Raw genomic sequence first — 27816 nt, forward strand, 5'->3', positions numbered from 1 at the left:
AGCCTTATCATATTTCAGTATAATGTGCGAGTGCAATCATAGAGATAAATACGATACAAGATACTACCTCAGGGAAAGGAGGGGCACAAGAAAACATTTAAAAAAACTAAATAAGCAACCAGAGAAATGCAGATAGACAGCACAATTTGCCGCCTTCGCCAAATGGAAGCTAATGATTTTCTGTCTGCTGTAGCTCTTAAAGAGATTGCCTCCACATAAAAGAAAGACAAGGACACGACTGGAGAATGGGAGATATGAATTATGAGATCAATGTAGAGTTAATTAATCTGGACCTTTCTCTTTTTAAGTGAAGAGAAGGTGTCCACTGGAATGAATGATGGCAAATCAAACTCAGCACAGGCTACTGTATGTGATTACGCTTGCCAAGCCAGCTTCAAAGCTATAGACAATAAAGAACTACAGAGGATTACTGCAACTAAACAAAGGTTTCTTGCCAGTGTTTATCAAATTTGTAATCACTTTAATAAAGCCAATTGCAAAATTGCGAATTACTTTAAAAACATGTTCCAGCGTCCCTGGGGTTTGTGTATCATTGTTAACCTGTTTGAGAGGTCTGAAAGGATTTGACTTTGTCCAGGTGTTTATGAAACACTGTGGGTGAGCTTCAATATGCAACTACTTTACCAAACAATTTATTTGTGATTGGCATAATTATCATGATTTTTGACACTGCTCACCTTACCGCATCATATGATTTTGGAGTTATCGCAATTAATACACCTGATGCTACAGACCATTTGGCTTTTCTTGAACTCTATTAGGTTAGCCACAGGTTGCTTGAGAAGCTAGGGATTCTGGGCCCCCTGAAATAATATTTCTATTAAATATGGAATAAAATTTTTATTTTTATTTTTTTTTAGCCGTGGGCCCCTAGAATTTTCACCATCTTTCACCCCACTAGCAACAGCCCTGCCTCTAGTGAAAAATGGTGGTGGATCATTGATGCTATGGTGTCATTTAGTATCTACTGGACCTGGGACTCTTGTTAAGGTCAATGGAATTATGAACTCCAGCAACAACCAAGTCAATTGGGGAAAAAAAATAAATAAATAAAAAATAAAAATAAACTGGTTCTCTCTGCCAGGTTCAAACTTGGCCACAAGCCGATCTTTCAGCAAGACAGTGAACCCAAGCATACCTCAGAATCAGCCATGAAATGGATTGCTTCGGTAGTGGCCATCTCTTCGGTAACAGTCTAGATTTGAACCCAATCTAAAACTTGTGGTTTGAATTTCGTAAGTGCAGACCAACAGATCTGAAGGATCATGAAAGATTCAGTTTGGAGGAATGGTCTAAGACCCCCCCCCCCCCCAGCCACCCAAACATGTTTACCAATCTCATATTTAGAGTTTGAGAAAAGTTTTTTTTTTGTGTGTTGATTCTGTTGAAACAACCAAAAACACCACATGGTTGTGAATTAAAATATATTTCTCAGTACTACTATTATGTCATGAAGTCTCTTTTGTAAATTTTTAATTAATAATGTTAACAATTTTGGAGGGCCCTGTACTAGAACACCTGGCATGACATTGCAGGTGAAAGGTGAAAAAATGGAAAACATCCTGGTCAGTGATATCTGCTATATTTTACAGGTACTTTTCAACCAACACCCAGTCAAGGACTTCTCCTGCAGTCAAAGTGAGACTCTTTCAGCAAATATATTGCCTGCCTTGTCAATATTGGTGATAAATCATTTTCAAGAACAAGTTTAAACAAGCCCCAATAACACAAACAATTCACACTGGAGAATCTGGCGTATCCATCTGCTGATTTAGCAGAACTGACAGGCCTTTGAAAGTCACCTTCAAAAGGAATTGCGGAAAATGGTCTGAAGCTGACAAAAATAACGCTAACAGAAATGTGTGTTTTAAAAAAAAAATCTCAGTGTCATGAGCAGAGTACCTCTACAGTTTCAGACTGGCACTATTCAAATGTTCAGTATTAATGAAGCCAGAACACTTTAGGGTTTACAACTAAGGCAAGCTACAAACACAGTTTGGAGCACGCCCTATTTCCAGAAGAGATGTTTACCAAGTACAGTGTAGGTATCCATAGTGAATATTATTTAAAATGGTAAATAATTTGGGATACTGTATCAATACAACAAAAGGATGTGCCAGTTGGGAACCAGGCCAAAGTTGAGCACTTTAAGCAAACCTCGATTTACTGTCCTATAGCAGACTTATGTGAAACATAGAAGAACACTGCCACCTAGTGTCAGCCAGGGTGACATCAGGACAAAAGAGAACTTACGGAAAATTACTGACAGTAAAATCTAAAGGTTGGATGGCAGGTATGCAAGTTTTGGCAGGGAATGCCCCACACATATTGATTTGCTTCACTGCATTGTTCATCATCATTTCTATTATATTTTTAAAAAGAAAACCATGAGTGGGGTTTGCAGCTTGTTAAACTGAAACACTACTTGTTTAGTTTTCCTTTGTATCTCAGCTGGAGACGGATTGACTCGCGTTGCAGTTGTGCACGCAAGTCAGGATCAGGCTATCATCCAGAGGAAAAAGTCTATCTGATTAATAAACCTAGTTTTGATTTAGCTTTCAAGCCTGATGACTAGATACTAGTGGGGTTGAAAAAAACCATCATCTGCTTGCGTTCATTCGTGTTACCAGAGAGCATGCACTTTTTCCAGGGAGACTTTGAAATTATGTCTGCATGCAAGGCTTTGTTTAATAATTGTATTCAGTAAATTGAAAGGTTTTGGACATTTTTAATAAAATCTGGGTTTAGGGGGCTAGTTTTTTGGTCCTGGTTACGCCCCTGGTTGTCCCTATAACCAAGCCTGGGAAAGACCCAAGGGTGGCAGCTCTAGGCCAGCTGCACTCACCTCCCACTGGTGTGAGCTGTTGGGAGAGAATACTGGGCGGTAGGCTGTCCGTTGTTTCTGGAGAATAGGGGGTTTGTAAGCGGGGTATGCTTGATATGCACTCAATGACCTTCTCTCTGTGCTCTTACACACAAACAGTACTACAGTGTGTCACTGCAACACGCAGCAGTCAAAACAAACACGGTTTTGTGCGAATCCTGATAGTTCAATAAATCAATTAAATCACACCGAGTTCTCACAGGGCTGAACCACACAAACAACTCAATCCCCTCCGCAAAACAACGCAGGAGGTGGCAGTTTTATGTGTACCACAGACATTTATTCAAGTTTACTCTGCAAATTAAAGCAAACAAAATGTATATTAATAATAATAATAATAATAATAATAAAAACAATAATAATTACAACAAGCTAAATCTGACAAATTTGATATAAAAAAAGAAAGAATAAAGCAGCGTTTCTTCTTCTTTCAAACAACAGGCTTGATTGGTTGGAAAAGCAGTTTACATAGTAACGAGGGAAGAAAATAACATTACTCATCCAAGTGCAGAGAGGTCCGTTCCTCTGTAGTCACTGTCCCAAAAGAATAAATTAGAATGGAAGCCGCATGACTCCCCCCCCCCTCCTCTTCCAAAACACAGATTCTACAGGAAGCACCTTTAAAAATCAGGTCTTCTTGGGGTCGTCAAGATAGGGTGTATTTTCCAGGAGCAACTCTTCTCTGGGCCGAAGCACTGCAAGAAGGTAACGGAGAATCAGACGCCATTTTATTCTTCTGAACCACCAAATGTTCTATTAATCAAACTGTCATCTATCTATACACACACACATGCATTCTCTTTCTTTACAATTAAAAAAAAAAAACACAGCTTAAGAAATGTCAAGTAAAGCAGAATGAAAACTTAAGGATTAATTGACATAAAATGATGATTAAATTCTGGAATTCGGATTGGTTTAATAAATATTTAGAGAAATTAAACTCCAGCAACAAAGAAAAATGTACACATTACAGACACGTTGAACACTAAATCTGAAAGAAACCAAACTTATTTAACTTACAAATCTTATTGTCGTCCACATGAACTCCCTGTATTACTGTCTTGCGAAGAACAATGTCAACATCTGATGCCATTTTGATCATCTTGGGGGGAAAAATTGTAATGGCAACACTTACAGTACATTAATACTTAAAAACCGTACAAAATTCAACAAGTCAGCAAGACAAATTCAATTTACGCGTTTCAAAAAACAGTACCTGATTTATTTTTTCGTCTGAAGTTTCTTCTTTGTTTTTTCTAAACTCTTCGTTTATTTTCTGTCTTGCAGCTTTGGGGGATTAATAATGAATACACTGATGAATAAATAGCAGCCATCATCACAAACATTTTGTTTTGATTTTAGGTAAAGTGACATAACACCCTAGCTATGTTAGCAGCATGTAGTGACATTACATGTAACCAGTGCCACGATAAAATACCACCAAAAGCATTCACAGAGAGTAGCAATATAGCGAACAACCCCAAGGAACGTTCTAATGAAGATCTGCAGCTGGCCACCACTCTTAAGCGTGATAAAGTAGCTAGCCACCAACCTTGCTGATATCTATTAACCCTAGACAGCTAATGTTCAAAAATGCACATTAATTTAGCAAGCAAACCAGGCGCTTAGCTAGCAAAAACAACAGGACATATGAAACGTAACGTTTAGTTACGATAACCAATCAACAATAAGACAATGTGAACATACCTGTCAAAGCACGAATATCGTCTCTGAACACATCCATTCTCGTTTTGTGGAGGGCCTTAAAAACTCTTAAGACCTGTGCAAAATGGACAAACGTGATGTTTGGCTAAGAACACTGGCAGTTCAAAAAACCATACACCAACACGAGTAAGGTTCACTCAAGGTAAGCCTGCCAACCAGTTAAGTTTCTTTTGAATATTATGAGAGTTGGCTGCAGTGAAGTTCATCTGGCATCTGTTGACAAGCAAGGAAATGACACAAAGAACACTTTTTTTAAATACAAAAAAACCACAAGATAGTCAACGATCTAATTCCTGACGTGCACAGTGAAAAGACAAAAGGAGACCTGGTCAATATAGCTAGCCACCTCTGATAACTGTTCCCCCTTCTCACCTTCAAGCGCGACTCCATGTTGACTTCGAATATCTGAAAGCTGTGCCGCTGTCAAAGCGTGATGCGTCCTCTTCTTCTTCGGTAATATTTAATAGCGGCCAGTTACCCGACCATCGTTACATTACCGCCACCTACTGTAGTGGAGTGTTGAGACGAGGTCGTCGGCTAAAATATTTACTTCCACGGCTAAAACTTCCGTATACTTGCGTAATTTAGCTACCCCACAGAACTTCAACAATTTGAAATGGAAATACGTCTGTCAGTCCTTTTCCTGTTAGCATTCGCATGTATTGACACTAAACTGTTTCATACTGTATGGTGCCATTTAATCTGCTATTACTATTTATAATAGCTTTACTATTCATATTGTACTGGTTCTTCATTAATATACTGTGCATTGGTCGTATGGAAGATGTGTTTGCTTTTTAATTTCCTACAACACAAACACACTATGTATTTCATGAGGTGAAGCTGCTGAATATTTTTGAGAGTTGAAACAAATGGCGTATAACGTGAGAAAATCTACATAATATACATTACCAAGCTCTCCATCATACATTCATCACAACGACTTTCTGTTGACGCTATGAAGACAGCAGGTGTAATTGCTATGGGATATGGCTTGTTTACTTCCAGTGAAACATACTGTTGAAAGTTTATTTTTAACATGGGATCATTTTTATATCAATAATTGAATATGCAGGCAGATTTGTGTGTTGATTTCTGAGATGCCGCTTTTGTTTAGCGTTGTGCATGTGTGTGAACGTCAGACGTCTAGAGACACCCGAGTCACTAAATTGCACTTGAGTCACGCATAATTTTACTTAATAAATATTCAGGGCATCGCTTATAGCGTGAAATGATATGATCAGCGCTCATCTAAACTGTAAACGAGTAGCGAACACGAAGAACAAGTTAAGGCAGCATCGGTGGAAATGAACAAATGTGTGCAAAACATGCGGTTATCGTGAGGCAATCCCGTGTTAGGACACAGGTAATTCTGCGCTGACAGCATGAACTTTGTTGTCAGATAAGTAGCCAATCGACAGCCTCTCTGCAATTTTCATGAACCAATCTCACCATGCTGACAAAAAATTGGCTCTGTCCTGCCAGCAGATAGATCATTTGTTTAATCAGGGAGTGGCTTTGTTTTTAGTTGCACTGTCCGTTTTTTTATTAGTCTTTTTTTTGTACATACATTTCATCAGACACAAAACAAGACCAGGTTAAAACCTAGTACATGGCTGGACCTGACACACCAATGGTGTGACTTAACAACTCGGCCGACCAATGGCGTAACTTCACCACTCGCTCAGTCATTCACTCAGTCAGTCAGTCACAGACAGTCGCGTTTGTAGGGTTGGCCCCGCTGTTGCGGTCCAGCCAAAAAGTTTATTTGCGCTCTTCTTATATGGCCAGAGATGTGTTTGGGTCATGCGACAGCTTGAGACACAGGCTGAGTTACCAAACCATGGCACATACCACTCACTCTGCAAACCTACTGTTTTAAAATAAAGCATTTTATTTAAAGCACATGCAGTTGTATCATATATCCCACTTTGCCATTGCTCTGTACAGCATACAAAAGACATATCTCTGTTTTTCTGCCTCAGACTTAAGAATAATTAGGATTGAAAATGCCAAAAGAAAGCACATTCCCCAGAAGTCTAACCATGATGAAAATGTTCTGAATAATCTGATCTACTGTCATTTTGTTATTATATTAAACATTGTACTTTCATTTTTTAGGCTTGACGCTGGGGTTCCAAACAGATGATGTTCTGCAACTTACAAATAATTAAATAATTATAATAGTTTTACAACTAATTACTTTCATTATCAGCTGAAGAAACATATTCCCCACATAGATGATAAAGGACAATACATAATGACTTAAGTCAGATTTTTCTTTTTTACATTTAAACAGTAAAAATAAAAAAAAGTCCAACTGATTACACTTAAGTGTTACCTCTCATTTGTAAATTCTGTGACAAGCTTACAATGACATTGTTTGATCTCAGTATGATACGGTAAAGGTATGTGATATGAGAGGGACACTTTTCCTGCATTTCTGATCCAGTGACATGAGTGGGACTAATATGACACCCAAACTCACAATCAACATTCTCCACCACCACAACCCCAGCGTACCATCACATTCGTTGCTTACCTATTCACAAAAAGTAATGTGGAAAAATAGCATTTTCAGTCTCAGAAAAGAAAACACAATCCATACAGATCTGTAGTTCTCAACCCCCGGGCTGCATTAAATAATAAGGAAGTAGAACGAAGAAACACACAGTAAGGAGCGGTACCTGAGTACACAATCTTGTCCAACGCCAACAGATAGTGACAGAAGGTGCTCTTTGGTATTGGGGAAAGCAATACACAGGTGAAAAAGCAAGGCACTCTAAAAAAAAACCAAAAAAAAAAACCATTCTATAGAATGCACTTAATAAAACGGCTGTATTCTACGGCATGTTCCAATTAACGATTTGCCAAAATGTATGGTCCACTATAATTACCATGGAACAAACGCATTTTATTAAGTGTGTTCTAAAGAAGAGTGCCCCGGATTTTTTTCCTTCTCTAAATAACAACGGCGTATTGAATTCATCCAGCATCTGTCTCCTCACTTCACAGTGAAAGGGGGGTGGCGGGGGGGGGCATCGGGTGAGGTGGGGAAGGAGGGAGAGTTTTCCAGTTAAACCAGAGGAAGATTAAGTGGCTGGATGAGAGAGCTGGGCTATGAATTCTGGGAGGACGCTCGCGTTTAAGACGTCCTGTGGGAGCTGCTGAGACCACGGTGAGTCAGGGCCTCGGTTTAACGTCTCGTCTGAGAGATGGCACCTCCTACGGGGCAGCGTCCCCATCCTCACGCTCGCTCCTCAGGGAAGACCACAAGGTCTCCCATCCAAGCACCAACCAGCACAAGCTTTTCAGCTGTGCACCGGGCAGCCACAGTGCAGCGCCCGGGGACCAACGCCACTTCGGAGGCCAGCGCCTCGGTCGCCAACTCCAGCATACCTAACCTAACTGATGTAATTAACAAAATAATTATCAGAAATGTTTTTCCCTTTCCTGTCTCTCTTCCCTGGGACATCTGCCCCCAATCCCCCCCCCCCCCCCCCCCCCCCCCCCCAATTTTTTGCCTCGCTTGCTGGGATTTCCGGGATTCAGGCTTTCCTGAATTTTTGATTCCCGGTTTTCCCATTTTCCCATTCCTCGCTTTCCTGAAAAGCGTCTTTGTGACTGTGTGCCTGCAAAAAAGCGCTATACGAGAAAACCGAATAATGCAGTTACAGATTGTGCCTTGCAAATGCAAACTGGAGTTAAGAACCACTAATCCAGAAATATGAAAAACACTTATAAGTCATTTGCAGAAAAAACTATTGAAATACCAAAGCTAAAAAACTAAAATTAATGAAGGGTAAAAATGCATATTCAAAAAACTAAATAAATGTAACTGAATAACCAACTGTCAAAAAAGAGTAATCAATCAGTACCCCGTTTTACCGTAAAATTTTGAATGTGCAGTTGCAATACGTATCTTCAAATATTTCCACAGTATTATGCCTTTCAAGTTCTGGTGATGCATCTGGGACTTACCTGATCAGCACACATCTACATTCTCATATAAAATAAGAATTAGAAATATTTTGTTTTTTCCCAAAGCAACTCAAATAATGTAACTTCACGAAGGGAACAGAAAACACCCGACACTAGATTTGAAGCTCTGATCTTCAGTTCCGTCATCTGGACTACGATGCAACATTGCCCCCTGGTGGTAGGCAGTGTTGATCACTGTGAAATGTCATAGTAGTAGTCCCTAAGTCTTCGTTCAACAATACTGAATCCTGGTCTCTCGTCCGGCCTAAAAAACAGAAAAGCAGCACACACACACACACACACACACACACGTCACACACACACACATGTTGCATGTCAAGGAAAGGATACACAGGCCCTGCAGTGGTTAAGTGTGCAATTTAATACTGAGACTTAAAAGCTACTGTATTGACCATATATGGTGTCAAACATTTGTGGAAAAAATAAATTACTGTACATGCTGTGGCCGAACTGGTAGCATGTTGTGACTGAGCCACGGCAGTTTCCATGGCGACTTACTTATACGTCCAGCACATCTTCATGAGGTTATAGACCTCGGGGGGGCAGTTGGCCGGAGCCGCCATCCTCTCCCCACTCTCGATCATCTGAATGACCTCAGCTCCCTTCATTCCCTGGCGACAGCAAAACATACAGTACATAAAATACCCAAGCGTCTGGTGGTCTGTCACATGTATGTACAAAAAGGGCTGTACTGCCCCCAACACAAATGGATGTAAATGCCACCCAAATTAAAGCTGACAGTCCGCACTTTCAGCTCATAGTCATTGGTTCAGTTCAAATCCAGTGTGCTGGAGTGCACAGCCAAAACAACAAAGATTGCGTAACTGTCCCAATATTTTTGCATTTAACTGTGAACATATACATATGCATGTAAATATGCATTTAATCACTATTTTTAATTGATAATTAAATTTTTTTTTACATTCATGTGATGCTCAAATTTGATTTTTTATTTTACAGCATGCAAGTTACATAATATTACCCGCCAGGGTTCTCTGAAGCGGATCTAAAAATGCACCTGCTTGTTTCGGCGTCCATTAACTATGCGGGAGACGTCTCTTTCTGTCTGTCCTTAGGTTCTGGATTTGGGCTTAACGGATTCACACAGCCCAGCTTGTACAGGGAAACCCCCCTCCAAGGCTCTCTGAGGCTACGCTGTAACTAAAGAGTGGGCCTCCCACATCAGGACCCCTTACCTTGTAAGGCTTCAGGCCTAAGGAGTAGGCCTCCCACATCAGGACCCCGAAACTCCACACGTCGCTCTTGCAGGAGAACTTGAAGTAGTTCATGCACTCCGGGGCGTACCATTTCACCGGCCACTTTCCGTGACCTTTGGCCTGGAAGGAGACACATGCACCGTGCTAAAAAAACCAGCTGAGTGTTTAACATGGGCCAGAGGTCTCCATTAGTGTGACTTCTATCATGTGACTTTCACGTGATTCTGAATTCATTCTGTCACACAGATAATGATCAGACTTTTCCAATGAGTTCACTGGGGTTAGCAGTGAACGGTGCAATTTGCCCAGTTATCCGTGTTACTTCCCAGCTGAAGATTCAACCTTAAATCACCCAAAGCTGGTCGAGCTGGTTTAAGTCGTGTTTTCGAAACTTCTAGCAGGTTTTATCCGGTCGACCAGCTGTTCACCAGCTGACCAGCCTATAATCAGCTTAGCCCACCAGTTTGGCTACTAGCTTACTCTACCAGCTTAACCAGTTTAATCAGCTTTGACCAGCCATAGACCAGCTGTGGTCGGCTTATAATCCTAGCTGGTCTTAGCTGGAATTTTCAGCAGGGTTACATGCTAGTTATTTAAACTTACAGACAATGCAGTACACAGTGAGTGGACGAGAACCAGGTCAAATGATGCACAATTCCATTTAGCCATTAAACCTGTGGCTACAACTCAGAATTTTCTTCTGACATACAGTCCATTTATACAACTGGATATCTTCACTGAAGCATTTCAGGTGTACTAAGTCCCAAACCCACTTCCCTTACCGTTATGCTACACTGCTACCATGTACACCCTACTCTACCTTGTAGAACCACGTACACCCTACTGCACCTTGTAGTACCGTGCACATCCTATTCTACCTGGTAGTACCGTGTAAATTCTACTCTCCGTTGTAGTACCGTGCACACCCTACTGTACCTTGTAGTAGTTCTCCTCCTCAGTCAGGGCTTTGGAGAGGCCGAAGTCGCTGATCTTCGCGTAGTGCTGGGTCACCAGCAGCACGTTCCGCGCTGCCAGGTCCCTGTGGACGAAGTTGTGCTCCTCCAGGTACTTCATCCCCATGGAGACCTGGTGCACCAGCTCAGTGATGTTCCGCACCAGTATGTGTCTGTCGGGGGAGAGAGCAACACCGCTCAGTGTGCATTTGGTGGACGCTGGCTTTTTCCGGGGGTCGAATGCACAGAATTTAAAATGTTGAGTCGGGCTGGCACAGACACGAGCCGGTGGAAGACATTTTTCACGTGCGGCTCAACAAATGACCTTGAGCCCGATTAACCAATCACTGTAATCCCAGCCCACTACAAAACACCTTCCACTCCTGACTGACACTAGACCCCACTGTATGTTTCCCAATAGAGTGCTGGCCTCACTTTGCACTAGCACATCAGGGATTTGAAACCATAACACGAGCCCCATCTAACACACTACAGCAGTGCCTTAAAGCACAACTTTGCTTTTTTTTGCGGCCCCAATTTGTGACCCCAATTTTGTGGCCCCAATTTTGTGGCCCCATTAATGGCCTGCATTGCAAAGCAGACTAGAGTGGTTCTCGGGGTAACCAAAGCTCCACAAAGAAAGATGTGGCAAAACTATGGCAGCGCGGTAGAAAACAGTTCTTAAAAAATGGATCCAAGTATCGAGCCAGCTTGTATTGACTAGCGATAAACTGCGAAATACTGGATCTCTTGGAGCCCATGAGGGCTGGTTCTGGCCCCGTGAGGGCCGGTTCTGGCCCCCCCCGGGAGGGCCTCGGTTCCCGGGGACCAACCTGTTCTTCTGCAGGAACTTGTTGAGCGGGCCCAGGTCGGCCAGCTCCATGACCAGCATGAGGTTCTCGGCCTCGCAGATGCCGATCATGCGCACGATGTAGGGGTTGTCCAGCTGCTGCATCACGCTGGCCTCCCGCAGCATCTCCTCCCGCACCGCCGGGTTGTTGTCGTCGTTCTTCAGGATCTTCACCGCCACCTGCTTCTCCGACCTGCGGGGGGCGCAGTAGAGACGGCAGGTATTAGAATCCTGTATACCGGCGGCGCCTGTGCAGGACTGCCCCCCCCCCCCCCCCCCCCCCCCCCCCCCCCCCCCCCCCCTCCCGAGGTGCGCAGGTGCGACAGACAACAGGAAATCATTTGTAACTGAAGAGTTGTAAATGAAGACGCCTGGGTCGTTTTGTTTCAAATTCAGCTGCATTTTGTGTGTTTTCCAGTCAGAAACTTCTATGTGTTATTTAATAAAATGAAAAGGAGAAACAAATCCTAGAGGCTGCCAAAGTACGCATGGTGTGTACTCTACATACAGGTGTGTACTCCGTATACAGGTGAGTACTCCGCATACAGGTGTGTACTCTACATACAGGTGAGTACTCCGCATACAGGTGAGTACTCTGCATACAGGTGTGTACTCTACATATAAGTGAGTACTCTGCATACAGGTGAGCACTCTCTATACAGGTGTGTACTCTACAAAAAGAATCCTGCAGGTACCACTGTTTCATAAAACTGTACTGTACCAGGGTCGAACATCATTGAATGTGTGTTCCTCGTGCTAATGAAGTTTTTTCAATGATTGAATTCAATTTAGTTTTTTTGTCCCCTTTTCTCCAGATTCAGAATGGCCGATGGTGCATAAGCTCTCACACCTGGGCTCTCGGCTCTAAAGTAGGCAGTATACTTCGTACGAAGTAGAACTTTTTGAGCAAAATGAAGCAATCAGAACAACTGACGAACAAAAATACGAAATAAGAGAAAGTGGACCCCCTCGTCTAAACTTGCATTTGCCGAATGTACAGACAAAACTCTCCATTCCCCGTCCTACTCTGATTTAGACGGCGAACGTACCATCTTCTTCGCCTTTTTTCTTCTTTTGCATAGATAGATAAACTAAAGCCACTTTAAACTTTTTGTTTTGTGTTGTGATCTCGCATAGCCCTTCTCTTTATACATCCATGGCGTAGCCGTGAGACGGAGGTCTGGTTGAGATTCCAGCCCCGGTTAATAGCTGCCTCGTAATTATTCGTAATTATTCACGCCCCAGCGGCGTGGAGTGACTTTAAACGGTGCGGTGTTCTCACTGAGTATTACCGACAACAGTGTTCGTGGACGTGTTCGCCAGTGGTTCTCAGTCCTGAAGTTCTTTCTTCTTACTGAGTATACTGCCAGCTTAACCATGCTCCCACCCCGCCACCCCGCCACCCCGCCACCCCAGCCCGAGGGCTGCAGTGGGCACACCCCAGCCCGAGGGCCGCAGTGGGCACATACTTCCTCATCTTGTAGATGCCCTTGAGGACCGTCCCGAAGTTCCCTGAGCCCAGCTCCCCGTCCTCCAGGACCAGCTGCTTCCGGTCGACGGTGGCCGTCCTCAGCTCGTCCGGGTCCGCGTACGGGCTCTCATACACCTTCGTGTCCATGGGCAAGGCCTCCACTGTGTACAGGCGTACGAGACACACACGCGCGCGTGCGAGGCGTTCGAAGGTCACCACCCTCGCCAAACCAAGCGAGGCTCATTCGTTCTGAGGTACCGTGATAATTTTAGGGAGGCTCGGTGGTGCAGGATATCTCAAGGTCGAATTCAAGCTCAAAGCCCAAAGCGGTTACTTCACTCAGAAACAAAAGATGAGATTTACTGACCACACTGGCTGTCCAAACAACTTACACTCTCTAATACTAAACCTATCTGCACCATCTTATTAGACACTCCATTATCTTAAAAGACAATCAATACATTAGCCACCTTACAACTCTTTACATATAATCAAGGCAAGACATTACAGTAAGGGCCAAGCAAACTCTAAATGCAAATGATCTCAGTAAGTAAGGCCAAATGCTTAAATCTGTGATTAAATTGGTGCTTACCTGTGGTACTTTCAGGTCTGGTCGCATATGGGTTGAGGTTGTCTGTGGTTTTGTTGCGGAAACGAGTCATGAACTGTTTTTAGTGAGAAAAAAATTAAAATTTACAAATGTAAAAAATAAATAGCGGTGCAAATTGGCCCACAAACTGGGTGCACGACCAAGGAGCGCTATCAGTTCGGACAGCATCAGCAGCACCTGAAACACATTCATTGGCTAAAAGCAAAACGCACAGGCCAATCCCAGTCCTGGGACATACACACATCTGGAACTCTTTAGACGCCAGTAAAATCTGAAACCTCTACTGCAGACCCCCATTATAAACAAAACATGGTGCCCACAAAAAAAGGAAAAAACTTTTTAAAGAATAGTTTTGCTTGGTGAAAATAGATTTTTAGGATTTCACAGGTGTCCAAAGAAGGGTTTAAAGCAGGGTTTCCCAAACATTTTCACAAGTGAACGTTCCGCAGATATACACGATCCCCAACTCTCTACCCACACACATATCTCTGGCCTCTGTTGAAATTAAATGACTGTAATCACAGAATAACACAAAATAGATTACTCACCAGGTTTAGTAAGGCTCAGAAGCTTGCTTGGCTACGCCTCCTGCCCAACAGCACTGGCAATACTTTATGGCCTCTTTTCTCTAAGTTTTCTAAAATTTCAGGTGACCCCATCCTCAAATCAGGTGACCCTACATGAGGTCACAACCCACAGCTTGGGAACCCCTGTTTTAAAATATATCCCAGATCTGGTGTGTGTACACATGCAAACACACACACACACACACACACAAATACAGGCACTGATACAGACCACACCCACATCATTAACACACTGTGCGAGGCCCAACACTGTTTTTCAGAAACATGACGGCAACATGATGTCAGGATTGTCTTTACCTCCTGTCACTGAACCCTTTCCTAATTGGCATCAAAACTGAACAAAGATTCAACAAAGAGTCATTTTCTCTCAGCTGCAGAGGTTACTTCATGCAGTCCATATGATATGCGACATACTATATGTGTCACAAATAAATATAATATATCTATTTTTAGATATATTAGCACTGAAGGGGGTGACATCCCGTATCAACGAGAACAAACTACAAAGAAATTTGAAGAATTTATTATTTTATTATATTATTAGCTTGGCTATTAGCTATGGCAGAAGATGGGGTAGAATTTGTTATTTATTGGAGTAGATTTATTATTAATTTTTTTTAGCATGCCGTTCCTAGATACTCAATTCTAATTGTAGCCAACACTCCAAACATGGCCATCTACATTTAAAACTAAAACTAACCCCTCTTACATGGCACATTACTAAAATTATGAACCTTTATTTATACAGGGTAGGTTGACTGAGCATGCATGCTTTTTTAAAAAAAAAAAATTTTTTTTGAAGCAACGGTCTGTTAACACCCCTCTCAACTAGTCTAAACCGATTGTCTTTGAGAACAAAATCAAATGAAAACGTCCAATTTGAATTTCTGTAAACACTGCAGTCCACACACTACATATAAACAAAAAGATCATGAGCTAGTTTGGCTGTAGCATACTAAGAGCTGTTGTTCGTTGGAACTATTTTCGCGGTGGGAGGTGGGAAATGCGCAAAGTACGATTCTGAGACAAGACTTCCTTTATTTTTGGCGTCAGCCAGATGAAGCTCAGCGAGCTCGCCGTCAGCGGTCTCAAAATAAGCCCCTTCAAGGCGTTCAAGACGCGTGTGCTTTGCGCTTATGCCACATCACACTCTTGGTGCTAACTTGTGAAACAACCAACTTTGCTGGCGGTACAGTATCTCTGGCACAAGTACATGTTAACCCATCTTAAACTGCAAAGGTAAGTTGGGACCTGATGCCCAAACCTCAAAGCACCTGAGAAGGCGGCAGATTTGTATTCGCTGTCTTCTGACTCGGCATGTTCGTTACATCACGAAATTTAAAAAGGAAGTCTGGACGTCACCATAGACTCCCCAATGCTGTCTGCTTAATTAATTTAGTAATACTGAAAGCGTTTATTTGCAATCTTTCACGACTGTGCTTTGGGCATTGTGCTGCACCGGACACATGCTCGTTGATTCCTACCATAAGTTCATAAATTTTTAAGCCCATTAGATCAATTAAATTTGTTGTTGCATATAATTGTATTTTATAACTGATGCCATAGCCTCCATATAAACCATAACCCTCTGATTCCACAGTGGTGGAAACTGGCATTAGAGTGCCAGTGGGGTTTTTTGAAAGCATTCACAGCTGGACTGGGCTGAACGGAAATTTAAAATGTTCTTGAAATAAAAATGTCAAGAAAATATAACCAAATTCTCAACCACTTTTTAAATATAAGCGCTTATTTTATCTTTTTATTCGAGACCGCGATATCAACAGTATAAATATAACAGCAGTTCAGAGACCTCAGGAGGAGGAGACCAGGTTGTTCTAGTATGTTAGTAGCGAGATCCACACGTGAGTTAGCTGGTGAGATTGTTAGTCATGCGTAACTCCTACCACGACCAGCAGGGGGCACAGGCTGTGGTGTTAGTGCACCTTTTTGCTGCCAGGATTGGGGAGGGTGAAGGATTTGATTCTGGAGAAAATCCCATCAGCCAGACCTTGCTAGAAACCACAATTTTAAAAAGGGGAAAACGTTAACTTTTGAAATGTGAACCAACTGTAAACCCATTTGCACACAGAGTTAAAGTAATAATCTTGAAGATTTTCATTAAAATAAATGTCTTTTAAGTCACTATCTATCGCTGCATTGGGTAACACAATGGTGATTGAGCCTATTTTTATATTAATTTATGCTATTATTATTATTATCATAATTCATGATTAAAAAACTTGGTGTCTGTGGCGACATTCCCGGGAAAAAATCACAAGCGGTGCACAGTTAGTGACGCGTTTTTCATCACCCATCAGTGGTTGGTCCGCCAGAGAGGGTAGGCGGAACTAACGCAACAGGCTCGCTCTTCAACTCACTTGTGTGTGAGCAGCATACTGTTTTTTCCGGTGTCTGCATGCGTTACAATAACAGAGAAAGGGGGGGGGGGGGGGGGGTTGGGGGAGTTATGGAACCCTAAAAAGTTTTTGTGTAATATGAGAGATCATATTATTTGTTGATGTAGATTTCGTATTACATTTAATGACAATGTAACTTTACTAAATTACATAGCTATTTGCACAGCTAACGCTAGCTACCGGACCATGTCAAGAAAGACAACATTAGTTTAGACAACGTTGCGCACAGTATCCATCTCTAATATCAGGTAACGTTGCGTTAGCTAGCTAGCTAATGTAATTAACACAATCTAAGGTTGGCTAACCTTAGCCTTTATGCCCTTTTTGATGAAATCTCCTTTGTTTTTGTTTTATTCTTCTTGTTCTGATTGCTATTTTAACACCCAGCTCAGCTTTATTCTTGAACAGTTTAGCTAGCAAAACCAGAAACACCAGGGGTAACATTTTGCGAGGCAGTTGTTTAAAAAATACCACACAACAATCATTCACGAGAAAGACTGCTTATTGTGCATGAGATACATAATTGCACGAGCCACAGCGAATCCCGCAAATTCTTCTCTGCAGTGTAAAGATGTTCATATCGGGCAAAAGGTGGATAAAGAATGTTTGCAGAGATTGATCATCACTAATTTTACCCCAGGTTTGCTAGGGCATTTTAACCCGGCTCGGCAGTGTAAAGACATCTTGAGTTAGCCTAATGTTAGACAACGAATGAGTATGTACATAACGTTACTTTTATAACAACCGTTTTTTATTCAGTAAATAGTAAGTGTTATAGTTGGCGTGCCAACTGACTGACGTCACACAGGCGACACTGGTTGGATCCGGTTGGATCTATGGGAAGTGAGGTCCAAAAACACACCTGCAATTACCGCTTCTCGCCATTGGCACCGCCATAGAGAACGAAACTGAAATCTTTGAGATTGTCACTTCCTCTCTCTCTGTGCAAAGAGAAAACTACCTCTCTCTCTGTGCAAAGAGAATACTACCTCTCTCTCTGTGCAAAGAGAATACTACCTCTCTCTCTGTGCAGAGGGGACACTACCTCTCTCTCTGTGCAAAGAGAATACTACCTCTCTCTCTGCGCAAAGAGAATACTACCTCTCTCTCTGTGCAGAGCGGACACTATCTCTCTCTCTGTGCAAAGAGAATACTACCTCTCTCTCTGTGCAGAGGGGACACTACCTCTCTCTCTGTGCAAAGAGAAAACTACCTCTCTCTCTGTGCAAAGAGAATACTACCTCTCTCTCTGTGCAGAGGGGACACTACCTCTCTGTGTGCAAAGGAGATACTACCCCTCTTCTCTGAAGACAAGGTAGGTCCTAAACGATTTTCTTGTATGTGTCAGAATGTGAATGTATGTTATTTCCATTATTTCCTCGTATGACAGCGTTGTAGTGAATGGATTCACAACTCATATTTCTGAGCTGTAGATCCAGGTAAAAAGGCGACCAGGCGATCATTAATTTAAGATTTGCTTTATTTTTACGCAGAGAGCATGAGTTTGGTGACCTACCGAGTCTGCTCGTGAGCTTGGCTGGTAAAAAAATCATTTTGAATGAAAATGAAATAAATCAGATTCTGATTACTAGGCTATTCTTAGCGTGACATTTTATCAATGTAACAGCATCTAGGGGTGCATCAAATGCACACTCGGTATAGGGAATATACTGTATAATGCATCATAAAAATCAGCCGTAAATTTAGCATAGGGCTCAAGCCGATGCAACCATCAGTGCCATTTTGATAAACAAATCCCATCATTACATAAGTCGGTATGAGCACATCCTGCACCCTTTTTTTAAAGCCGTTTTTAAAAAATCAAAGAGCGGCTGAGAGCATGACATCAACACCCACAGGAAGCTCTTCACACCCTTCATGCTTAATCGCACCCAAATGCAAATCAAAAATTTGTTTTTTTGTTTTTTTTGTAATTCTGTACTTTTTCCCGTAGATTGAAAAGGGGGGCGTCCCGTTACCGGAGCGTGAACGTATCGTGTTCCGGTTACGGTCCGCCCGGACCATCGTTTAGTCATATTTGTAAAAATTCTTTCTGTCAACCCCGTTGGAGCTGTTCCAGTAACTGGGGATAGTGAGGGAATGTCTTCGTGACACTCACAAAGCAGTGGACATAGCTGACCTGCGCGACAGCGTAAACACACAGCTCAGCCGCGCAGGCTTACTGCGCATACTGGCTCAACAGGACTGACTGAGAAAAAGCCAGTAGACAAAAAAAAAAAAAACCCGCAATAACAATAATAAACTTATCTGAACACCTCTCTTACATTGCACCAAGGTTCTTTACAAAACAGTCTATAACTCATATCTACAAAATAGAAATATATATATATATATATATATATATATCTCCATGTAACTTATGAGCTGTGGAGTACTGAAAGTCATCAACATCATTACTGCACCAGTGTAACTAGCCAATATTTTCTGTCAATAAATTGTAGTGTACTTTTTTTAATATGCATAACGTAATGTACACAAACATACTGCAGGCCATTGCTGCCAACACCTGATCATTAGAGCCTGGAATTGATTACAATGCACCCATCACTTGTAATTAAGACTACAGAAATAGTTATTTGGACATTCTGTAATGGAACATGCTCATATCGTGATATTGACACAACCAGTATAATGGATTTCTCAACATGACAAACCGTCCATGTCAGAATTTGAAGTCTCTAGACAACTCCGGTACTGTCTAAGAATTTAGTACTCATGATTGTTAATAATAACGTAACATTCTTAAAAATGAGCAGCTTAGTTATACCGAGCCTTGGGAAGATACCATTTTCATTTTCACAAGTCGTTCTTTGGCATTTAGTCACCTCAAATTACATTTCTGTGTCAGCTTTCACAATGCTGAGTGAAACTAGAATTATTTGACAATGTTAAAATGTATTTTTTATTTTTTTTTAAATGCAGATCGTTTAACTAAATGCTCCACAGAGTTGCGCACAGTCGCTGAGGTCATATTAAGACACTCACTCAAGGGCAACAGCCTGTTTCCGTGCAGCTTTCAGTAGGGCGGGGCAGAATGGGGGGGGGTGGGGGGGGCAGCAGGGGGGGTGGGGCGGGGCAGGATTTGGGTTAGCGGAGCGTGTGTAAACTACATGAGGGAGTGTTATGTTATGGCTGCATGCAACTGTAGGTGTACAAATTCCACTTGGGGTTGTAAGCTAGCTCCTTTTTATTTGATTGCACAACAGTTGTGTTATTGGTGAGGCCAGTATAGCCTACTGTAAGCCTGGATTCAATCAAAATTTGTCCCTGAATTTTATTTAAAATAAGCATCTAGTTTTACACACCTCCCCAAATGCAAACATGCAATCAATTTAATAGCCTCAGGACCCAAAGCCGAAACCGTAAAAAAAAGAATTTCCGCCTCCATTTTATTGTGCAAAGAGGACAAATGTTGGCTGAGGCCATTTTGGCTCAGTCGCCCTTCTGTCATAAAATGGGTGAAAACTGAGGAAGAGGAAGTACGTACCCCAGGGTGATTTCGGGGAAGGGGGGGTAACGTGGTAGCGCCATCTGTGTAGGGGGGGAAAAAAAAGACACATTTGAACGTCCCATCGCAAGGCCCCCGTCCGTGAGCCACTTGAAAACTTTAGACATACACAGAAAGGCTGCAACAACTGTAACGTCAATGACTCGTATGACACGTTGAAAAAAATAAGCGATAAATTTTAATATCGCGAAACACATAATTATATAGCGTATTGAGATGCGTAATGGTGGAAGGAACCGCCCACTACCAGTGCGGCCTCTTCACCAAGGGTGGTAGGCTAAAATAGTGTCACGTTCCTCATAGTGCACGACCAGTGGTCAAGATGCAAAGATGCACAGGGTTTAAGACATCACGTTACATTATAGGCGTTTAGCAGACGCTCTTATCCAGAGTGACTCACACAACTTTTTACACAGCATTTACGTTTCATCCATTTGCACAGCTGGATATATACTGAGGCAATGCAGGTTAAGTACTTTGCTCAATTGTACAACGGCAGTGTCCTACCTGGCAATCGAACCTCTGACCTTTTAGGTTACAAGACCAGCTCCTTACCCATTATACTACACTGCCGTGATAGAAAATAAGAAAATTCGACTAGGTTTTCCAAAGAAATCCCCAGGGTTTCACATAAACACTGGTCAATGTCCGAATCAGTTCATTGTGTTTAAAAACGAAACAAAAAAAAAGGAACAAGTGACCTACCGGCTCCCGCGCCCCCCAGGCGTGAACAAGGCTCGGTCAGGACCCGGAGGAGGCCATCCGGTTTGTAGGAGTAGTGCTCCACCAGCTGGTTTGATGGAGATAATGCATGCATGAGTTATCTCCGCTGTTTCAATGCTACAGGAGAAAACTGGAAAGGCTGTCGGCTATGATGTGACGTCACATGTCGCGATCTGCATTGTGCACCAGCAATGCTTGACTCGACTAGCTCCTTTCCTAGCTTGACAAGCAAGGTAGCTATCCAGGCAAGCTGACTACAACGCAGTTGTGTTATGCAATGCTTTCTGCAAGCTAGCTATCATAATATAGTAATAATTTATATAGCTGCCATGTTTTCTGTGAGCTAGCTCTCGAGCTAGCTATCACATCATTTGGTCTAGTTGCCTCAGCTCTATGAAATTTCCATGCTCCAGTTTGAATCATATCCTAAAATTGAATATATTGAATTTTATTGCATGCTTGAATGCTCACTGAAATTACATGACTGGTCAACATTGAGCTGAGTGGTATCTTATTAATTGTGATTAAAGACTTTACTTTAGCACTTAAACGCATCTACGTCACCGTAGCATATCAATATGATCACGAGAATGTATCTAGATTTGCAGAAAAAAACTCTTTAAACCAGACCCCGTAAATTGTTGCAATTTTTTTGTAAATAAACAAAGACATACAACTGAGGCAAGCCGTCTAATTAACCTGCATTTATGCTGCCACCTTAAGGGCTGTTTCCTGTATGTAAACATGTATATATTTATACGAGGCAATGACAATAATAAAAGTTTGTCGGTTTGGTTTGAAAATTTGAACCCCCTACCCAAAATGTATTACTGGCTACGTCACTGGTCATAGGAGGCGGAGACTTCATAAGCTGATGGACTGTGTAATGGCATAAGGACACAGAGATTCATCTCATTGACTTAAAAACCCACCCCGGGCAATACCATGGCAAATTATATACAGACCTTGGTCCATTTTAAAATCTACCCTGATGTTAACAAATAAAAACACATTTAAAAAAAAAACTTAAATGCACACAACATGTCTGTGCATTCAGTTTCTTGGCAGAGAAAGCTCACTGAGCAAAGTGTAAATATAGGGCGGTACAGTTCTCTAGTTTCCTCATTTTTGATCATAGTAAGGACTTACGTTTGAGAAAAAAAAAGTAAAGTTTTGACAATTTTAAACTGGGTCAACCATCTGAATGAAAATATTTAAATGTGTTTGTCGCTACCTGCCAGAGCGTGTCGAACTTTTTGCCGTCGGGGATGGAGAGCTTCCCCGCCTTGTCCTTGTCGATGCGGTAGTGCATGACGCTGCCGCCGTGAAGAAGGCACAGAGCGAACGAGCCGTTGGAGTCCCGCTGTCGGATTCTGGGGGGGGGGGGGGGGGGGGGGGGGGTGAAAAAAATGTCAGATTCAAGCGAAATTTCCCCTCAAGGAAACACTTGAGACTATTAAGCGAAGCTTCGAATCATGTCCAAAAGGTGTTAGCTCCAACAAAACCAATATGGCTGATTTATGCATATTTCACAGTTGATTTAAAAGGTTAAAACAAGACTTGGAAACACAAAATTATTATACAGCCCCTGAGATGTAATGTGCTAGAAACTAAAGGTAAACATAAAGATGAGGCTCACTCACTAACTATACTCCATGGTTACTTGATATACAATGATATACACCCTACAGTGGTAAGTAGCATCAAGATAATCAACTTGATAATGACGCTGCTATTTACATGTCACCACAAGGTGGCGCCTGAAGCGCCCGTATGTATGTTTAACTGCGGTAACAGGCTGATTATTTTTAACCGGGCACAGGACCGAATGGCAAACTGCCAAATGACTGCCATGCACACACACACACACACACACACACATGCACGCACGCACACACACACACACACACACACACACACACACGCACTTTTAAATGCACGCACTGAACTGATCATTCAGAGGCACTGGTTATAAATATATGCTTTTTCAACGCTGAAAGTGCAAGTAAACCCAGAATAAACCCATGACTGTGGCGACCTTGTTTGACACACAAGACAAAACGTCTCCCTTTGGATCTGACGCCTCTTAACACGAACGTCTTTGGCCAAAAGAAAAAAAAAAAAAAAACAGAACATGTCGAAATGGCAACAAGGCTCTTTGAGCTTATAGGCGCTCCCACGCTCAAGCGTCTCTCCGTCCGCAGAACTGGGGCCTCTTCCATTTGGTCTTCGGTCACTACAGGAAAGTGTCACACGCGCGCTGTCACTACGGAAACCACAAAAGGGGGCCAGCTTTCAACAGCGCGAAATACGCGGCGCTGTGGCCCTGGGTTTATTTTTTCATCTACGACATTTGAGAGAGGATGTTCTTTCTCTCAAACGCAGGGACTGACATTTTGTCATGACGCAGACCAAGAAGAATCTATATGTTTTGTGCCGTTTCGCCAGTCTTCATGCTCTTCCGGGTAACTAGGCTACAGTGTTTCACAGTTTTAAAGCGTAGAGGAAATCGGTATTCTGGTAATGGTTAAGAAGTAGTAGTTGTCATACGAAAAGAAACGTATACTCGTCTTTTGTTGGTTTTGTATCTGCATACATTAAAAAAAGCATTTTTTTTTTTTTTTTTTGCATTGCTGACACAAGAGGGTAGGCCCTTACTGAAACAGAAGTGCAGGCTAAAGTGAAACCACAGAGTAAAAATGATGACGGGGACAAAATGGCACACAGTGCAGACAATGAGAGTTATTGACATGAGAGCTGGGATACATTCCAGTTAAATTAAGCCAATTGAGGAAATTATCTGAAATTCAGAGCCCATAATGTTGTATGATTTTTTGTTGTTGTTGTAATTAGTGAATTTCAATAATTTGCTGAACTGACTGCATGAAAATGAAATGGACCCCACCCATGATTGACATATTTTTCATAGCAGCAAACAGAGCCTCTCACAGCTGTCCAAAGGAGAGTGGGCTGGTTCTGGGGGGTGGGCCCTTACAGGAATTTGCCATTGGTGCGTGGCGGGGAGAGTAGGCGGGGCTCGGAGTCTTCCCGTGTGATCTTGCCGTGGTACCAGGGCATCTTCTCATGGGCTGTGGTGGCGATCAGCTTCTCCAGCTGGGGCCTCTGGCTGATAATGGCCTGGTCGAGGGCAGCTCCCTGCAAACAAAAAACGCACACGCTCTGAGTACTGACACAAACACGCTCACTCTGAGTACTGACACAAACACGCTCACTCTGAGTACTGACACAAACATGCTCTGAGTACTGACACAAACATACTGTAAGTTCTGACACAAACACACCTGCACTGAGTACTAACACAAACAAGCTGTAAGTACTGACACAAACATGCTAACTCTGAGTACTGACACAAACACACTGAGTGCTGACACAAGCACACTCTGAGTACTGACACAAACACACTTGGAGTAATGACAGGAACACGCTGTAAGTACTGACACAAATACGCTGTAATTACTGACACAAACACACCTGCACTGAGTACTGACACAAAAACGCTCACTCTGAGGACTGACACAAACACACCTGCACTGAGTACTGACACAAATATACTGTAAGTACTGACACAAACACACCTGCTCGGAGTACTGACACAAAAACGCTCGCTCTGAGTACTGACACAAACACACTGTGAGTACTGATACAAACATGCTGTGAGTACTGACATAACTGACACAAACACTCTCTGAGTACTGACACAAATACACTGTGATTACTGACACAAACACACTGTGATTACTGACACAAACACACTGTGATTACTGACACAAACACGCTGTGAGTACTGACTCAAACAGGCTCTGTGTACTGACACAAACACACTCTGAGTCCTGACACAAACACGCTGTGAGTACTGACACAAACACCCTGTGAGTATTGAAACAAACACGCTCTGAGTACTGACACAAACACCCTGTGAGTATTGAAACAAACAGGCTATGAGTACTGACACAAATACGCTCTGAGTACTGACACAAATACACTATGAGTACTGACACAGACACACTGTGAGTACTGACACAAACATGCTGTGAGTTCTGACACAAACATGCTCACTTTCAGTACTGACACAAACATGCTCTCTTTACGTACTGACATGAACGTGCTCGCTTTGAGTACACAAACACACTGGCTTTGAAAAGTAAAAGTCACTTGGAGGTCTGTATGGAAAAACTGTAGACAGCACCATTTGGGAGTTAATTTTTAAAACAGGCCCAGGGGGCATCTTAGGATGCATCTTATGTCTATGGATTTATATATTGAATTATACAGCATAATAGTTATATTATTTGTCTAAGTGCTACTGTTTTCCTGTATTGTACTTACTGTATTGTGTGTAGTGACTGTGTAGGGACTGCTACACGATTTAATGTTTCCTAACATGAGTACGGATGTGACTCAGCTGGAACTAAAGTTAAGCAATGCAAAACTGGAAATGGGTCACAGGCATTGAATCATACTCCTGGCAATCAATGTTTAGGGTCATAGGGTTGATTATCAATGATGAGTAGTTTAGGGTTATATGGTTGATTATCAGTGATGAGTAGTTTAGGGTCATGGTTTTGGTTATCAGAGTAGTTTAGGATCACACTTTAAACACAGTGAACTAATAGACAGCTAGCGCTTGGAGGAAAAGACACGTTTCTGGCAAGGTGGTAGCTAGGTGGTGCTTATGCAGTGGTGACGAGAGAAATCCTGAAATCCACCTTCCCTCCCCACAGCTCAGGACTAAAATGGCAGATTCAGGGCTAAAATGTCAGACTCAGGACTAAAATGGCAGGCTCAGGACTAAAATGTCAGACTCAGGACTAAAATGGCAGACACAGGACTAAAATGGCGACTCGGGACTAAAATGGCAGACGCAGGACTAAAATGGCAGACTCGGGACTAAAATGGCAGACACAGGACTAAAATGGCAGACTCAGGACTAAAATGGCAGACTCAGGAATAAAATGGCAGACACAGGACTAAAATGTCAGACTCAGGACTAAAATGGCAGACTCAGGACTAAAATGCCAGACTCAGGACTAAAATGTCAGACACGGGACTAAAATGTTTATGTTTTAGAGCCATATGTCTGAACCCTGAGCATGCTTGGTTGAGTAGGCAGCACACCATTGGGTGATTTTTGTTTTGGTTCTTTTCCGGTCATTGTACAGAGAGAAGTACCATTCTGTCCACAGTTTAAAAAAAGAAAGAAAAAAAAAGAACTAGTGCTTATTCCTCAACTTGATGAGTAAGCGGGCTTTCCCAATTTTACGGAAATGTCAGTTATGGGCATCTCTAGACCTTAACGGAGAATCTTGTCTGAATAGAAATGCAAATCACCTTTGGGAATTCAGCATGGTGCTACAGGATACTGATGTAGGACTTTGGGGTGCTACAGGTCCACTGCAGCCAAAGCAAAAAACTTGGGCACTATTTCATACAGAGTGTTCAAGTCAACAGCCATTCATAACTACCAGGGTTGTGGTCCATTCCATTTCCTTTCAGTAAACCCAGGAAGCAAGTTGAAATTAAACTCCTCAGTTGGGGGGGGGGGGGGGGGGGGGGGGATCTAGAACATTCTACAGCATTTGGGCAGTTTTTAAATTAAACCAATCAGATTTCAGTTGATTTCCTGTGTTGTCTCTGCCCTGACATCCAAAACCCTTTGGGCTGTGGTTTGACTACTTCCTCTTAGGCTTTCACTGCCGGCGTCTAGGCCTTCGCCCCTGAACTTGCTGGAGAAACATCCACTCGGTGGGCCTGGACAGGCCATATTTGGCGAGGGGAACTTCCGATCCAGTAAAAAAGCTGGAAGTTTCACGAGCAAATCCAGAGAAACTGGTCTTGTAACCGAAAGGTTTGAACAAGGTACTTAACCTGCATCGCCTCATTATATATCCAGCTGTATATATGGATGCAATGTAAATGCTGTGTAAAAATAAATAAAGTTGTGATAAAGGCATCTGCTAAATGCCTGTAATGTAATGTAATGGAAGGGGGCATCACAAAGGGGACAAAAAAAAAAAGTGCAGAGCCCTACACAGAGCCCCATCTGTCACTCATCTTTTTTATTCACTCAGCCACTGCGGTTGCACCCAGAAAATAAGACCTTCGAATCGTTTGCCTAATGCATCGCAACTCACAAATAAAACCTTGAAACATCCCGCATTTGTTTAGCATCTCATCACAAAGCCATATTGCCAAAGTACAGATCCGAGGCTTTGTAAGCCTTTTGCTGAAAGGACAGCCAATAATACAAAAGATGAGCTCACAGCAACTGGCCAGATCAGAATATGTAAAATGGAGAGTTCTCAGGAACCATTTAAAACCACAGCTAAAACTACACCATTTATTGACCAGTTTTCTTTGTCTATTAGCCAGGTGAACACTGGCTTGTAAGAATGTTCACAAAAATATTTGCTTTGCTTTCGTTCACTGGAATGGAATGACAATTGCACACATTACAAAAGAACTGACTCAAATCCTCCCTTGTTGTTCTGTTGTGGGAGTGAACAACATCACACAAGCAGAACATGCTTAAAGCGGACAGGAAGAAGATTGACTCAGTTCACTTTTTTAAAAATTTGCTAATTTCTTTTAGCAACGCGCAGTAGCCCAGAGGGAACCAAGGTCAAGCCAAAACGTATTTCCTGCACAGATAATGAGTTGTAGACTCGTGTCTGTTATAGAGATGAAAACATCCTGTACATATTTCCAGTGATATACCAACCGATCAGTTGTTCTCACTCAGGCCATTTCAAGGTGGGTTGACAGACTAATAAACCTGACTGTGGGATTTCATCATGTGCATCTGAGAT

The 27816-nt window shown here is 42.3% G+C and overlaps 2 protein-coding genes across 6 annotated transcripts in view; both read right to left on the reverse strand.

Annotated features, from left to right (window-relative positions):
* Nucleotides 1-3098: 3098 nt before the first annotated feature.
* Nucleotides 3099-5102, reverse strand: lyrm7 (LYR motif containing 7). Of its 2 annotated transcripts, XM_035390309.1 has the most exons (6): nucleotides 5003-5102; nucleotides 4613-4685; nucleotides 4122-4192; nucleotides 3926-4007; nucleotides 3524-3600; nucleotides 3099-3439 (listed from the first exon to the last, which is right to left on the reverse strand). In XM_035390309.1, exons 1-5 carry the CDS (start codon nucleotides 5018-5020, stop codon nucleotides 3533-3535), a joined length of 312 nt encoding a protein of 103 aa, XP_035246200.1. In that variant the 5' UTR covers nucleotides 5021-5102; the 3' UTR covers nucleotides 3099-3439; nucleotides 3524-3532. The 2 variants fall into 2 exon arrangements, with proteins under 2 accessions (XP_035246200.1, XP_035246199.1); XM_035390308.1 differs by having other exon boundaries at nucleotides 3099-3600.
* A 1401-nt stretch (nucleotides 5103-6503) lies between these two features.
* syk (spleen tyrosine kinase) overlaps nucleotides 6504-27816 on the reverse strand; it is a 40888-nt gene continuing 19575 nt past the window's right edge. For 3 of the 4 annotated variants that reach the window (XM_035391171.1, XM_035391169.1, XM_035391170.1), the window contains exons 3-14: nucleotides 23985-24145; nucleotides 22224-22362; nucleotides 20972-21056; nucleotides 20246-20289; nucleotides 16264-16332; nucleotides 13716-13788; nucleotides 13122-13284; nucleotides 11636-11845; nucleotides 10786-10975; nucleotides 9829-9969; nucleotides 9131-9243; nucleotides 6504-8876 (exon numbers count right to left, since the gene is read on the reverse strand). In XM_035391171.1, coding sequence (XP_035247062.1) covers nucleotides 8804-8876; nucleotides 9131-9243; nucleotides 9829-9969; nucleotides 10786-10975; nucleotides 11636-11845; nucleotides 13122-13284; nucleotides 13716-13788; nucleotides 16264-16332; nucleotides 20246-20289; nucleotides 20972-21056; nucleotides 22224-22362; nucleotides 23985-24145 — 1461 coding nt within the window. In that variant the 3' untranslated portion in view covers nucleotides 6504-8803. The remainder of the gene's footprint in view (nucleotides 8877-9130; nucleotides 9244-9828; nucleotides 9970-10785; nucleotides 10976-11635; nucleotides 11846-13121; nucleotides 13285-13715; nucleotides 13789-16263; nucleotides 16333-20245; nucleotides 20290-20971; nucleotides 21057-22223; nucleotides 22363-23984; nucleotides 24146-27816) is intronic. The other variant, XM_035391172.1, reaches the window with a different exon arrangement.

The sequence above is a fragment of the Anguilla anguilla genome, chromosome 14 (assembly GCF_013347855.1).
Source record: "Anguilla anguilla isolate fAngAng1 chromosome 14, fAngAng1.pri, whole genome shotgun sequence".
Taxonomy (NCBI): Eukaryota; Metazoa; Chordata; class Actinopteri; order Anguilliformes; family Anguillidae; genus Anguilla; species Anguilla anguilla.